This window comes from Vombatus ursinus, unplaced genomic scaffold (genome assembly GCF_900497805.2).
Source record: "Vombatus ursinus unplaced genomic scaffold, bare-nosed wombat genome assembly UNPS02014839.1, whole genome shotgun sequence".
Taxonomy (NCBI): domain Eukaryota; kingdom Metazoa; phylum Chordata; class Mammalia; order Diprotodontia; family Vombatidae; genus Vombatus; species Vombatus ursinus.
In genome coordinates, this window is record NW_020954617.1 from 3,188,797 (window position 1) to 3,203,753 (window position 14,957).

A 14,957-nucleotide genomic window follows, 5' to 3' on the forward strand; every position below is an offset into this window, starting at 1 on the left:
CTTTGGCATTAGCTTACTATGACAGTGATAGAGTCAAAACCAATTAAGCTAAAGAGAATGAAAATAATGTAAAAGGAAAATTGGTGGGAGAAAAAAAATCAATTGTAAAAAATGCCATTTCCTCTTTCTCTACAACATCCAAAGCAAGAATATATACTTATTTTAACTTATATCAGCTTCATTTAAAGTTTTTAATTTAAAAAAAAAATCTTGGCCATTCACTATGCATGCAAATTTAGTCTGACATATCTCATTTCCCTTGTGCTTAAAATAATAATTTGGTCAGTTGGTTGAATTATGAGGCTCTAACTCAGTGAAAAATACACAGTGCAAGCTAAGGAGACTTTCAATACATTTACAGATGTCTAACCTTTGCAGTGAAGAACAGAGTGCCCATATTACTAATTAACTTCAGTCCATTCTATTCAGGAAGTAAAAACTTAAAGAAAATCCTGCCTTTGGTCAGCATATAAGTATGTTGGCAATCTTTATGCTACTATTTAGAAAAAAGGGAGAAAAACAATGTATGCTGAACTATGTCAAGGCTGAACTTTGCAATCTCTTCTTGCTCCATTAAATTAACCTGTCTTTAACTTGCTCCAGTATAAGAAGCTTCTTTCTGGCTTTCAATTGGCATTTCCATTGAATGGTAGAAGCACTCGTGCATGTTAATGGATAAAATGATGTTTAAAGGCATTCTATCAGGTATGTAGATTTCTGAAGGTGAATATGATGAAGGACTATACTACAAAGATATTTTCTCTTATGCACCATATTTAGTCTGTTGCTTTTATATTTGGCAGGAAGAAAGAGATCTATAAACATTGCAGTTTGAACGTTTTATATTCACTATACTTATAAACTATAGAGTTTGGAGGTACAAAAAGAAAAACAAAAGAAAAAAAAATACTTCTCTTGGAAGATGCCAGTCACTGTTAGTTAAAAAGCCCCACTGTGTAAATTATCATTTAGGCACTTTTGGAAAAGTGGTGTTTGGTTACAATAATCTATTATGGCTTCTTCAGAACAGTTAAAGTCTATCACATAAATCCTCCTAATTTTCTGGTTCACTAACCTCCATTGAGCTACTATAGTTTATTGTGTGTCTAGCAGTCATAATGTCCCATTATTAAGGAGATATTTTTTATCTTAAATATTTGCTGATACAAGATGCATGTTCTCAACTACTATATCAGCTGCTATGCACAAATGAGTCTAAAAACTTCAAGTTTGGAATTTCAATTTTGTAGAATGGGAACTGGGTCCTGTGGTTTCATTATTTATAGTGCATCTTTCATCATAGGTATGCAAGTTGCTTACAAAGATTTTCTTATTATTCATATCACCTTATGACAGTGAGTTCTTTGCTCTGATCATGTCTTTGTGTACCAGTTTCCACTTTGGTAACCAGGGCATAAATAGCATCTTGGGGCACGAGAAGTGATTATTACAATGTCCGTTAGACAGAGAGATCAAGACCTTGGGAGTTTTAAAAATTCATTGTCACAGAGCTCTTCAGTCATTAAGTTAGAAATAGAACCTCACATTTTGTTTTCTCACATTTTATGTAGTAGTGGGAAATGGGAACATAAGGAAAGGGGTGAAGAAATGCTTTGCCCTTTAAAATGTTAAAAAAAAAGAACAATTTGGGAAAAATTAGATATTCCAGTCTCTCTGTTTTCATTGTAGAATTCAATAGGCACATCATCTATAATTCATAGTCTTAGCAAGTTGCCTAGAGCTCTGTATATGACTTTGCTCATGCTCATTTAGATAATAGAAATCAGAAGAAGGACTTAGACCCACGTCTTCCTAACTCTAAACTAGCTTTCTATCCATTATTCCTTGTTGCTTCTTCAAGTCCCTTAAAAAAATAAATGATTGGGTGCTGTGAGAAGACTATGGTCTAAATAAGGAAGAGCACTCAGTTGCCTAGAACTGCGCTGCTTCTCTGACTCTCTCCTGACCTCTCTCCTGTAGCCTGGAAATGAAACAGTATTTTGGTTTCTGTGTCAATTCAACCTTTCTGCTCTGCTGAGATTTTTCCATTGTGAGAGACTTCAGTGATGCAGACAACTTTCTGCTGACAATGGTACAAAGGTTATATGGACCAATAAATAGTCATTAGGTGATAACAGTGTTCAATATGGGATGATTATGGTCAGGGTCAATGAAGTCCAGCAGAGTAGTTGCACACCCAGCAGTGAAGCAGCTGAAGTTCTATTTCTGACTTAATGATTGGAGAGCTCTATGACAATGAATTTTTAAAAATCCCAGGGTCTTGATCTCTCTGTCTGAAGGACATTGTAATAATCATTTCCCATGCCCCAAGATGCTATTCATGTACTGGTTACCGAAGTGGAAACTTGTACACAAAGACATCGCAGCAAAAAGCTCACTGTCATAAGGTGATTTGAATAATAAGGAAACCTTTGTAAGCAACTTGCACACCTATGATGAAAGATGCATTATAAATACAAAATAAGAGTATCATATTAGTTCACGTGAAAGAAGTTGAAAGGCTCCCTAAATACCTCATGGGATTTTCTGGGTGATTTTTAGGGATTTAAAAAAAATTGCAGCATCTGGTAAATCAAAAAATGTAGCTCATGGGCAGTCAGGAAAAATGTGGCTTATATTAGGCTTTGAGTATTGTGATTTGCATTGTTAGTTATAAATTTCAAATTGGAATAATTCAGTTCCATCCCCTCATTTTAGACACATGGAAATAGGCCCAGTGAACTTCAGTGACTTGCCTAAGGTCACACAACTAGGTAAGATAACTTTTCACAGATTCACAGATTTTAGAGCCTGAGTTTGAATCCTTGACTTGCCACTTCAGTTACCTGTGTGACTTTGGGCAAGTTACTCAAACTCTCTGGTCCTCACTTTCCTTGTTTATAAAAGACAAGAGTTCATTAGAAGGTCTTGAGATATTTTCTAGCTCCAAATCCTATGGTACCATACCACTCAGATCAATACCTTCCTGGAAATGTAGCCCAGAACCATAGAATCTCAGAGGTGTAAGTGACTTCAGAGGTCATCTAGTTCATCCTGTTCCTTAACAAAAATCCCTTCAATACCTCCTACGAATAATAGTCATTCAACCTCTTCTTCATTACCTCTAGTAATAGAAATTTGCTTTCTAGCCCCAAGGCAGCAATTCCATTTTTGAACAGCTTTGATTCTTATAAAGTTTTTTTTTTTTTTATCGAGCCTAAATTTGCCTTCCTCTCATTTGTAATCATTGATCCCATTTCTGATAGAAGACACAGAATAAGTCTACCTCCTACATGATAGACTTTCAACTACTTAAAGACAGGTCTCATGTCTTCCTGAGGTCTTATTATTTATAGGTTCAACAACCCAGTTGTTTTTAATAAATCTTAGTGTGAATTGATTGTGTATTTCTGAAATATCCTAGTTCCCTTCCGTTGGACCTTTTCCAGATTTTCAATATATGTCTCAAAATATGATGTCCAAAACTTAACAAAATACTCCTGATTTAGTCACTCCTTAAAGGTCCTTAAGTCAGGGTAATTGAATAGGTCTGATTTAATCAGACTCCCTGGTCCATGATAAAAAATCACCTTATCTTAGAGATCCTATTAGTATAAGATCCTATTAAGTCTAGTGTATCTGGAAATTAAGGAGGGCCTGTACAGACAGCTATCTATACAGTAGCATCCTCCTACCACCCACCTAACTACTGGTCTATGTGTAACATTGCATCTACTTTTTTTTCAGGTTGCCAGGAAATTATCATAAAATTATAGAATCACCTATTTAGAGCTGGAAGGGACCTAAGAGGCCATCTAATACAACACACCCCCCATTTTATAGATAAGAAAAATGAGGCCCAAAGTGGCTAAGTGACTTGCCCAGCTGGTAAATGTCAGGGCCTTGATTTGAACCTAGGTCCTCTGATTCCAAATTTGGCACACCTTTCACTCTGCCGTGACAATATACCAGAAACAATCTAGCTACTTGAACAACAGATTGTGGAGATTGTGGCTTGTTCAAGAGTAACAATTGATATATTTCTGATGAATAAAATATATATTTTGAAAGTTCAGTTATTGCCTAGGGGATAGGTCAGTTATAGTCCAGCTCTTCTCTCTTTCTAAAGAAGAAAAGTCCAGGGAAACTGCATCCATCCCTACCACCCTACAGCTCTAGAACAGGAAATGACCTCACTGGGATTGAGCTATAGAGACACACATCATTCTGAGCCAGGGGAAAGGGTGACCCAGAGCCAAGGATGACCAATGAGTCATAGTCATACCCCCAAGAAATCAGAGAAAGAGGGTAAAGGCCGGAAAAGAGGGGCTGCAATATCTGTTGTCTAAAAAGCATTTTTAGGTTCTTTTACAGGGAGGGGAGGGGAGAAAAAGGAGGAGTTTCCTTTAAAAATGGATACCCCAAGAGACCAAGAAGACCAAAGCACACATGTTCTCTTGCCTCATAAAGTCTGGAATTCCACTAATTAGAGATTCATTTATTTTCTAAAATTTGATTACTCCTAAGAATTAAGATGAAAGAGAAGTCCTCCAAATGTTAAGTGGTATTAGTTTGCTTAGGTTGCTTTCTTCCTAATAGCTGAGTTCTTTGACATAGAGAGGATGACAGGGAATGGAGGAGTGGGGGAAGGGAAGAAATGAGGAGGAAAGAATTGTAAAAAAATTATTTTGAAAATCAGTCAAGTGTATGAAGGGCAGTCTAGTTGGGCAGGTAACTGGGAAACTTTAAGCATCTACAGGTCATCACGAAGACACTGGGCACTTTGAGGCAGAGGAAAGGGTAAAAGAGAGGGATAGAGAAGGGCAAGTAGAAGGTCAATGAAGGCAAACATCTACCTAAGAATTTTGTCCAAAGCTACCTCTGCCCCTCTTGTCTACCCAAAGATAAGAAGAGCCTCAGATGGGGGCTCAGCGGGCTCCAACCCTCTCATCATTCCTCTCTTCAGAAAATAGAACCAACAAAGAAGGTGATTCTAACATCTAACATATTCTTCCCTTCCCTGGAAAGTATGAATAAGCATGGTAAAGGAGAGGATATACAGTCTTCCCTAATCCTAGGATAGAAGCCATTAACCCCAATCCCATTTAAGAGAATAGGTCCCCTCCCCTCAGATTTGGGTACAGTTAAAATTTCCCCTCCCTCCTCCTCTGTCCCTCAATTGCCAAAGGTAAAATCAGAGCATCCTGGAGAAAGCAGAAGCAGGCCTGGGCCTGACTGAATTCAACACACAGAAGGCTTACATGACAACATTTTAAGTCATTCAAAACCCCACAAATATGGAAAAAGACCTACAGAAATCATTTTCCCTGTCTCAAAGGACTAAAATATAAAAAGGGAGTTAAAAATGCCAAAGGGAGGAAATGTTCTTTAATGTAAAGGGTGGGGGAATTGTCACATGATCTGGATTTAAATTCTAGTTCTATTACTTACTTTTTGACCTTGGAAAATTTACTTGACCTCTCTGGGCCTCATTTTTCTCATGTATAAAATGAGGACTGAACTAGATTAATAACAATGTTTCTTCCAGGTCTTGATTTATTATCCTGTGACTACTCCTAAAAGGTGACAAGTCCTCTAGAACAGAGAATGAAGAAAGAACTAATTGTTTCCAGGATTATTTGTTCCATTGTTCCATGTTGTGCAATACAGGTGCCTGTTTTTGGATTTCAGCCAACAAACCAACAAATATGATAATAGAACTTATTCTATGCCTTCCTTAGTTCATTTCCTGGTCTCAGGTCCTCTAATTCTTTGCTCCTGTCACTTTATTGGGAAAAATTGAAAAGGCATGAAGAGTGTTAAGGAAAAATTAGAGAGTGGATGAACTATGAAAAGGCCTGGAATGCTGGACCTGAATCCTCATCTTTCTTTCACCAGAGCCTAAGCCCATTCTGCTACTTTCTGGCAAACTTGTCAAAGGGACCTGTATTTACATATTCCTTGGAGCTACAACTCTATTCCCACCCCTTCCTCAATAGGCTGCTGAATAAATCCCAAGTTCAAATCTGGCTTTACCACAGTGACCTGTACATGTTTGACATTTAATCTCTAATCTCTGATTTTTCAGGGACAACATGGCTATTAGCCAATTTTAGTTCAACACAAATTCCTTCATTGCAGTAAGCAGTTATAGTAAACATTTAATGGGTCAATTTAAAAGTCAATTATTTTCCTAACCACCATAAAAGCAGACACATCAAAAAAGTTACAGCATTTGGCACTGATATTGGACTGAATTCATCAATGAGAATAATCTGCAAGTCTTCAGAAGGACTAAATTAAACAAAAATAATTATAGTACTCAAGGGACTCGTGTTATCATTTCATTAAAGGTTATGTCATATAACAAAGCAAGATGAAATATAGACAGGAAGAAAGGATTCCTTAAGTAGAACCACCTTTTATCTACCAAAGAACATAATATTGACCATTTAATAGATAAAGTCTCCAAACGACCTAAGCACAGAGCATTCAACAATACCCCCCGCAAAAGGCCTCCTAAAATAACTCTTCAATTCTAGTTGTGGCCCAATTGCCCTTTACTTCTCATCTCTACATTGAAAGAGCTCTATCTGGAGACAGCAAAATGAATTATCCCTACATGATTGTATCCAATTAGTGTTTCTTTCACTTTGGGGGAATACTCACCACTCTCCCCTTCTATGTCATACTATTATCATTGTTAGCCACTTACTTTTAGAAGACAGGTGAATGATCAGTCTGTGATTACAAGAAATGGAATAAATACAATGACAAAAAGTAAACAAGATGGAATAATAGGAGTTGACTATTATTTTTATCACTGGCAGCATGAGTTGACTACTAATGTAAACAGTGTAGAAAAGTTGTGAAAATTGTGCATGTTACCAGACAATATTGACAGTAAATGACATGTGATATGTAATTAAAAGTTAATAAAATTCCCAAATAATATCTCTGCCTCTTGTGAGGGTCAGAAAACCGGTGTTTTAATTGGATTGAATTCATTAGTTCATCTGCAATATCACATTTTCTAGGTGATTTGATTTTCCATACATGATCCCTAATTTTTGTCCTTTGAATTAACATTTCAAGAAGTGTTTATGCATTGGAGTAAAATTGTTGTTTGGTGAAGACAAAAATCTGCTTAGATATCATTAAATATCAGTAGGTCCTAATAAAGACTAACATGCTTAGCCCAGTTATTGCTCAAGAGAGCCCATGCACCAATTCCCACTGCCTTAAAATAATAAAATTTTTAGAGTTTGAAGATACTTTAATGACCAACACTTAATCTTGCAGATGAGGAAGATGATTTCTAGAAAGTTTAAGTGATTTGATCAAGGTCACAAAACAGTTGCCAAAGCAGTTCTGTATACAACATTTTCTCAATCTGGATCTAGGACCCATTTCATGACACCCTGAATTTGCTGAATACTACTTAGAGCAGGAGGTTTAGCATTTTAGCTACTATGCTGAAATTAGTCCAAGGTGAGAATTGTCAAAATAAAACACAAAATCATTGCTAAGTAATACCTTGGTAATCATTTGGGGGAGTTGTGTTCCTATAATCCAGAGTTGCAGTCAAGATATTTACCCATGGAAATAACAAATTCTGGTTACCTATTCAGATGACTACTGATCAGTAAGTGTACTGCCTTTGTGGGGCCTTCATAGGAACCTAACCACTAACTCCTAAATAATTAACTTGTAAGTGACCTTTTAAAACGCACAACCTGATGCCTTATTCCTAGTGAAAGGGAAGAGAAAATAAGAAAGCTTCATGAATTGTACTCAACTCAAAATATGTATTCCCAAATCTACCATAATAAAATTTTGATCCCAGTAGCCTATTCTGTTTTTCCATGACTACGCCAATATATTTGCATTCATTATAAAAAATTAGTTACTGAAAAGGGATTAGAAAATTGGTTGCTGGGGTGAAAAGCAAAACCTAGCAAATTCAGATGATTAAATGTTACAAACACATGTTTATTATTCAGTTGCTCTCAAATCTTAAGACTAATGCACTTAAACTAATGCACAGTTATTTTGAGGAAAAGAAGTAGAATCTGATACAAAAGTTGTGCCAATTTTGTCCTTCACTGTTTAGATGTTAATGTTTGATTCTGAGGACACATGTACTACACATAGATATGTTAAAATTTTAAGTGGGTTTACTTTTTTTGGTATATCCTGTCCTGACACCAACATACCTGTGGGTGTTACCCCAGTCAGTTGATTAAGAATTTGAAAAAAAATCTTTTAAATCTTTGGTTTACGTGCAGGCTAGAAATAAGCATGTATGCCACCAGCTAAAACTCAACCAATTGTCAGTAAATGCTCATTTCAAGGCAGGTCATCCTTCTGGCAGTCAAGGGATTGAGAAAATGATACTAAGTCATAAATTCGAGCTTTGTCTGCTTTAGGCTTGGAGCATTAAAAAAAGTAATTCAGCATTGGTGCTAATATCCGGGTTGAAGATATGTTGCACAGATAACTCTTTATATCTGTAAGAAGAGCAACGAGCCATCCAAGTTAATTCAGCAGAGAGAACAATTACTAACAAAATGATTATGGAGACCCATTGACTTGATGGATGGTTGAAATGGTACGAAATAGAGAAACCCAAGACAGAAATGGTAACGGGGTTGAAAGCCACTAGAAGTCTTCTTTTAGCTAGCTCGATATGCTTTATTAGCATGACAGATATTTACATTGCTTCCATGTTTTCTCACTTCCTAATGATGCTGTTCTATGAACCAATGCATGCTTTCATTGGGAAAATTAGAAAGCACTGACATATGTGAAACATGATTACTTTAATCATTCTGGAGAAATAAATAAATAAATATCCATATATTCATGGATAATGTACCCATTAGGGCCAATTACTTAATTGATTTCCGTGAGACTTGTGTGAAAACAAATGATACAGAAATCCAGGCAAGAAATGGATAGTACTACTTCGTTTCATATATTCCATTACACAAAGGTGATTTGCACTTAAGTACATAATAGGGAATTTTAGTGAAACTTTTACCTTGTTCAGAATTAGATTATCATAATAGTATATGTAGTCTCAAAACAAGTTTCTGAGTCATGATTTGTTGATTAGAGTAAGTACCTAGAGCATTTTGACTTGAGCTATTTCTTGAATTCTCATTTAAAAAAAATGAAATTACTATGAAAAACTACCATGGGAATCTTGAAATATTCACAGGTTCTTATACAAATAGCTTCTCTTTATATTTTAATAAAATACACGCTCTCTCACACACACATACACAAACACACCAACAGCACATTCTTCAAGGAAACACATTCCTTTGAATAAGCCAGGCCTTTTATAGCAGGAGTTAAACAACAGTGGGAACAAGGCCAGTTGCAAAGAGAAGTGTCTCCCTGCCTTTAAAACTGCAACGAAACAAGTCTCAACATTTGCAAAACATTCCTTTATTATTAGAAATAAATTATTTGTATAAAAATGTGCATGCTTCAACCATTGCATTAATTTTTAGCACAACCCAGGGCTTCAATCCAGCCAGCCATTACAAGAAACAGACTCATTGTCTTATACAAGTTGAACAATGTAGGACAGGAATGGGAGTTCTCACAATCACAAAAAAGTACTTACAAGAATAACATCAGACATGATTTATTTCAACAGCATTTTTTTTTCACAAGCTAACATTAGTTTTCCTTTTGTGATTTTTTTAAAACTTCTCATGAGTAAGCAATTCTTGAGCTTTAAACTCACTGGTTGTATTTTATCAAACAGATTTCTTTCCTCCCCATTACCGATACTTTTGGCTCATGATTAATTTTTGCTCCTTAAGAGACTGACTATTGATTGATTGTAATCTACAGAGATTTCCAAGAGTGAGTTTTTGGTGGTGTCATGTTCGTTGTTAAGATCACATACCGCAGCAATTCAGATCGATTTCATTTCTCTCTTCAGATTGCATGATTGGTATAGCTAACATATGTTGTCTTGGTAGAGGAAGCTGTTAAGACAAATTGAGAGCATTCTTTGGTTAGTTTGATTTTCAGAATCCAAATAAGCAACAATACTTATTAGACCCATGCTGTTTTTCTTGCTTGTTTTATTTTCCTTTTGTTTTAAAACATTATGATATGTAATAAATATTGAGTTGTATTCTGAGATTCATGAATGTCATAATGTATGCATTTGGAGCAGGAGCAACAGATTAAAAATAGAAAAGTATTCATGGAAGATCCACGTGGTCCTTTTTTCCTAAAATTTTTGTATGGTTGTCCAAATGTTGCAATATTATTTATATCTCTCCCCATTTTAAAGTGAAATAACAACTGTGTATTTGTAGGTTGGGGAGAAGTGAAGGGATTGAAACAAAGTGACTATTTTCTAAGCTCAGGTGTTACCTCATACAGGAAGTTATTCATGCTCACCCCAGGTGTTAGTGTTCTCTTTAAGATGACCTCGAATTATTTGTTAATTTCTTGTTTTATCTCTCCAGTAGAATGTAAGCTCTTTGAAGGCAGACATTGTTCCATTTTTTTTGTGTTTGTATTTCTAACACTTATCATAGCACTTCCCATATAGTAGGCACTTAACAAAATAAAAGATTTCTGAATTGAATTGACTTTTACATAGAGATAGCTTTTAAATGTGTTTTACTTCATAAAGTTTTGAGTACTTGTGTGGGGATAGGGTATACATTTAAGCACAATTTCATGCAGTCTTCATGCAAAAGCATTAGTTAACCCATCTCACATTTGTATGGCATTATACAACTCAACTGTGTTGAATACAACTACTACCTCAATGGAAAATCTAAGCATCTTTGTATACCTAAGTTATGTGACCAATTTTCTAAGTCTAATCTAGTTACCAAGAGATTGGTTAGCTAATCATGGCTGGTGGAGTTTTAAAGAATTACTCATTATTCCATTTCATTTTAATAATATTTAGTCACTAAATATGAATAGATAAGTATATTCATTACATGGAAATACTTTGAACTTTCAAGTTGCATATTTCTGATACGCATCAGTAAAAAGACATTACATGGAACTACTATTTTAATATTTCAAATTAAATTTACTCCTAAGGATATAAATGGATTTGTTTAGAAAATATAGATTAGAATAGGAAAATAAAATGTTTAGTTACTATAACCAAGATCTATTAAGTATGTTATTGCAAGATAAGCAGACAAATATAAACAGCAAGATGTGTTATGTCAAATTAATGTTTATGTTTGAATCTCTCTTTAATTTTTTGTGTTTTTATTTGAATTTCCAAGAAATGAAAATCTAAAACCTTCTTTTGGTTTTGTGAGATTCAAATGAGTAAAACTCCCTTTTGAAATCTAATCTGATCTGTCATTTTTTCCCTCACTGGAATTTGGGAATGAATAATCACAAGAACAAAGAAATGAAAGAAAAGGGAAAAAATACTTCTATTATTGGTTTCATCCCCTTAATTTCTATTTCCTAATGAAACATATTCTGGGAGAGCTTAGTTTGAGAACATTAAATAAGCCTAAAGCCTCAAAATCTTTCCTTTGGAAGGAATAAGGATACTTCAACCCAAAGAATTTAATGCTCATGAAAATCGGTGAGTGACCAGGATAATTAATACCATTTGAAATAACTTTGCAATAACCCCCTTTCACAATGTGTAAGCTAGCCTAATGATGTGGTCAATGGTAGCATGAGTTTTTAAGATCTGACTAACCAAAAGTATAATCCTCATGCCAAGTGGATGTGGTTTTCCTACTTATTTAGGGTATATTTACTCCTTCACCTAGTTTACTCATGGATTTTCCAATCACTGTTGAGAATGTTGGAAAAAGTCAATGAATGTGTGTTTTTAATTCAACAAGTATTTATTAAAGGCCTACTATGTACAAGTTACTGTGCTAGGTACCCATGCCACAAATACATAAAACAAACTCTATCCTCAAGGATCTTAAATTTTAGGGGGACACAATGTATGCTTAGAGGATTTGGAGGTGGAAGCGACCATAGAGGCTACCATCTTCAATTCCCTTATTTCATAGATAAGGAAACTGGTTCCAAGAGGGCAAGTGATTTGTTCAAACCCATACAAGAAATGACAGAGGCAGGTTTGAACCCAGATCCTCTGACTCCAAATCTAGTACTCTTAAATACAAAAGTGAACTCAGAGGAATTTTGGTTGATTTTTCTTCTCAACCCAAAACCAGTGCCTACTTCTTACTTTTGCTATAACTATTGTATTCTTATATTTTTGAACTGGACTCTCTTTAATTATAATAACAAAAATATTAATTCTAATTACATTTCTAAAGCATTTTACAAAAAGCTTTCACATATAACATCTAATATATATGTATTATATATGTATATATAATGTGTATATGTGTGCATATTAACCCAGGGAGGTTAAAAGGGTAAGAAATAGTATCTCTACAAATGAAGAAAATGAGGCTCCAAGAGGTTAATTAACAAGGTCGTATAGTTGGTATAGTGGCAGAGACAGGATTCAATGCTGGTCCTCTGACTCCTGTTGTTCTTTCTGCTAGATAAAAGCAAAATCATCCTGCAACAACTAACATGGGATATGATTGCTTCTTCTATGTGGGACCTAGCTGGCATATGAACCAATTAAGGAGGAGGTGACTAGTAGAACAGTGATAAACATTTTAATTTAAACTTATGTTACGCTATAGTCAGCTGTATATTTCAAATATGTAGTCCATATATACCCAATACAAAAAGGTGAGGGGGGGTATTATTTCCTAACTCATAGGACATTAACACCTATTTATAAGACCTTTAAAATAGAGAAAAAGCTGAGATCAAGTGGAATCACAGTAGGACCAACTTTGGCTATGACAGATGTTTTAGTAGTAGTGCCAAGAGTAGCAGTAGAAGCAGTAGCAACAGCAACAGCAATAGTAGGAGTAGGAGTAGGAGTAGTGGGAGTAGTAGTAGGAGTAGTTTTAGTAGGAGTAATAGAAGTAGTGAGTAGTAGCAGTAAGAAGTAGTAGTAATACTAATAGGAGGAGGAGGAAGAGAAGGAGGAGAAAGAGAAGTTATAATAAAAAATGACTTTCTGAAGGTCCACTCACGAGGGACCTATCCTGACAGAGACAAGTCTAGGTTCTTCCAGATGAGGTTGAAAATGAAAGATCTTTTGCAAGAAGCATGAGGAGAATTATCCCTAGATCTAGAGAAGATTGAGTTGGCTTAGGGCCACTCTAGAACAGAACCAGAGTCCAGTTTAGCATAAAGCCCAAAAATCCATTCCATAACTACTGCTGTTAGCCAAAAACTTAGAGAAAGCCCAAAGCAGGATACACAACTAACTATTAATTTAAATTAAATTTTATTTGAATTTAACAAATTTTTTATTTCATATTTAGAAATCAGGCTCAGTAAAAATTTCTATAGGGCCTTAAGGTTTGCCAATCACTTTACATTTGCTATATTATTTAAATCTTAACCAAAAAACCATATCTGATAGTTGTTATTGTAATTATTTTACAGAAAATTAAGGCTGAGAGAGGGTAAATGACTTGCCTAGGTTCACACAGCTAAGTGTCTGAGGTGCGATTTGAACATAGGACTTCTTGACTCAAGTCTCGCTTCCTAAACACTATGCAATTAGGAAGAATTCCTTGGATTAGACAGGATTACAATTTTTCAAGTTTTTAATTGACATTAGCTAGTGTTTTGAGCTTAAAGTGATGAAGGCATTGAAATATAATAGAAAGAATGCTAGACTGGAAATCAGGACCTTGATCACGATAGTTAATCACTTGAAGCACCCTTTTTAACATATGCAAATTGAGAAGACTAAACTAGATGAGCTCTCAAGTACATTTCCAGGTATACATTTCTCTTATTTCATAGAAACATATGAATAAACTAATTAAAAGTGTCTTTTTTGTTTGTTTGTTTTCTAGTACCAGTGATCTTCAGGGAGAAAAAAATCTAAAATTTATTGGAACTTGAATATTTAGTAGAAAAATGTTTATGGGGAAAAGGAAAAATCAATAAATCAAATGGGCAAAAGATGGTTTGAAAAGTTCTTAGAGCCTGGACTTTTTTCAAGGTTTACCAAAGCTAACCAAATTATGTGGGACCAGCTTTGGGGATGATGGATATTTTGTGCCTCTTTGAGCTCTTACTTTGGGAACATTACAGGGAAGAAATGGACCAGATATAAGGATGAGCTACCTGAGAAATTTTCAACAGTGGAGATGCATATGCTAATAGGAAAATCAGTTTGGGAGTATAGCAAATATGTATTTCCTTGTGTGCACCACACTGTGTTCACAAGCTAGAGAGAACAAATCAACTTCCAGCAGCAGCTGTTTTCATGAATTATGCATGAACATAGTTTCAGCAATGCCATACACAGCATTTGTTAATTAGGAATTGTTGATACAATTCCTACACACAGAACTTTGTTTCCATCTCCCCTCTGACCCTGGCCATGAAACCGTATTTGACCTTTTCTTGTAGAAGGTAGAAAACTGCAAATTCAGCAGCTAATATAGTTTCCTTCTCTGTCTCCAATTGCCTTAAACGTATTATCTGTGACTTGAGAAGGATTATATCTTTGAGGTCTCTGCCTGGGCATTCTTAAAATGATCTTAAAGTCATTTTTAAAAAGTAAGAGATGGGGAAAGGAGGGAATTTCAATGTGGTTAACTTGTAGCTATTGTTGCTAATATAGGATTATTTAAACTCAGAGAATTAAAAAAGAAAAGGATTATTTTCAGTCTCTGCTCTCCCAAAATTCATATAGGAGCTACAAATAGGTAAGAGGAGTCTTTAACCCCCCTCATCACCAAAAAGAAAGAAGAAGAGGGAGGGAGAGAGGGAAGGAGAAAGAGAGAGAGAGAAAGGAGAGAGGAGGGGGGGGAGGGAGGGAGGAAGGAAGGAAGGAAGGAAGGAAGGAAGGAAGGAAGGAAGGAAGG

General features: G+C 35.4%; 1 protein-coding gene across 1 annotated transcript in view; it reads right to left on the minus strand.

Moving 5' to 3' along the window:
• Window positions 1-9,883: 9,883 nt before the first annotated feature.
• The window catches only part of GRM8 (glutamate metabotropic receptor 8), a 907,987-nt gene continuing 902,913 nt past the window's right edge, over window positions 9,884-14,957 (minus strand). Inside the window, exon 10 of the mRNA XM_027840194.1 lies at window positions 9,884-10,007. Within this exon, the coding sequence (XP_027695995.1) occupies window positions 9,958-10,007 (50 nt within the window). The 3' untranslated portion in view covers window positions 9,884-9,957. The remainder of the gene's footprint in view (window positions 10,008-14,957) is intronic.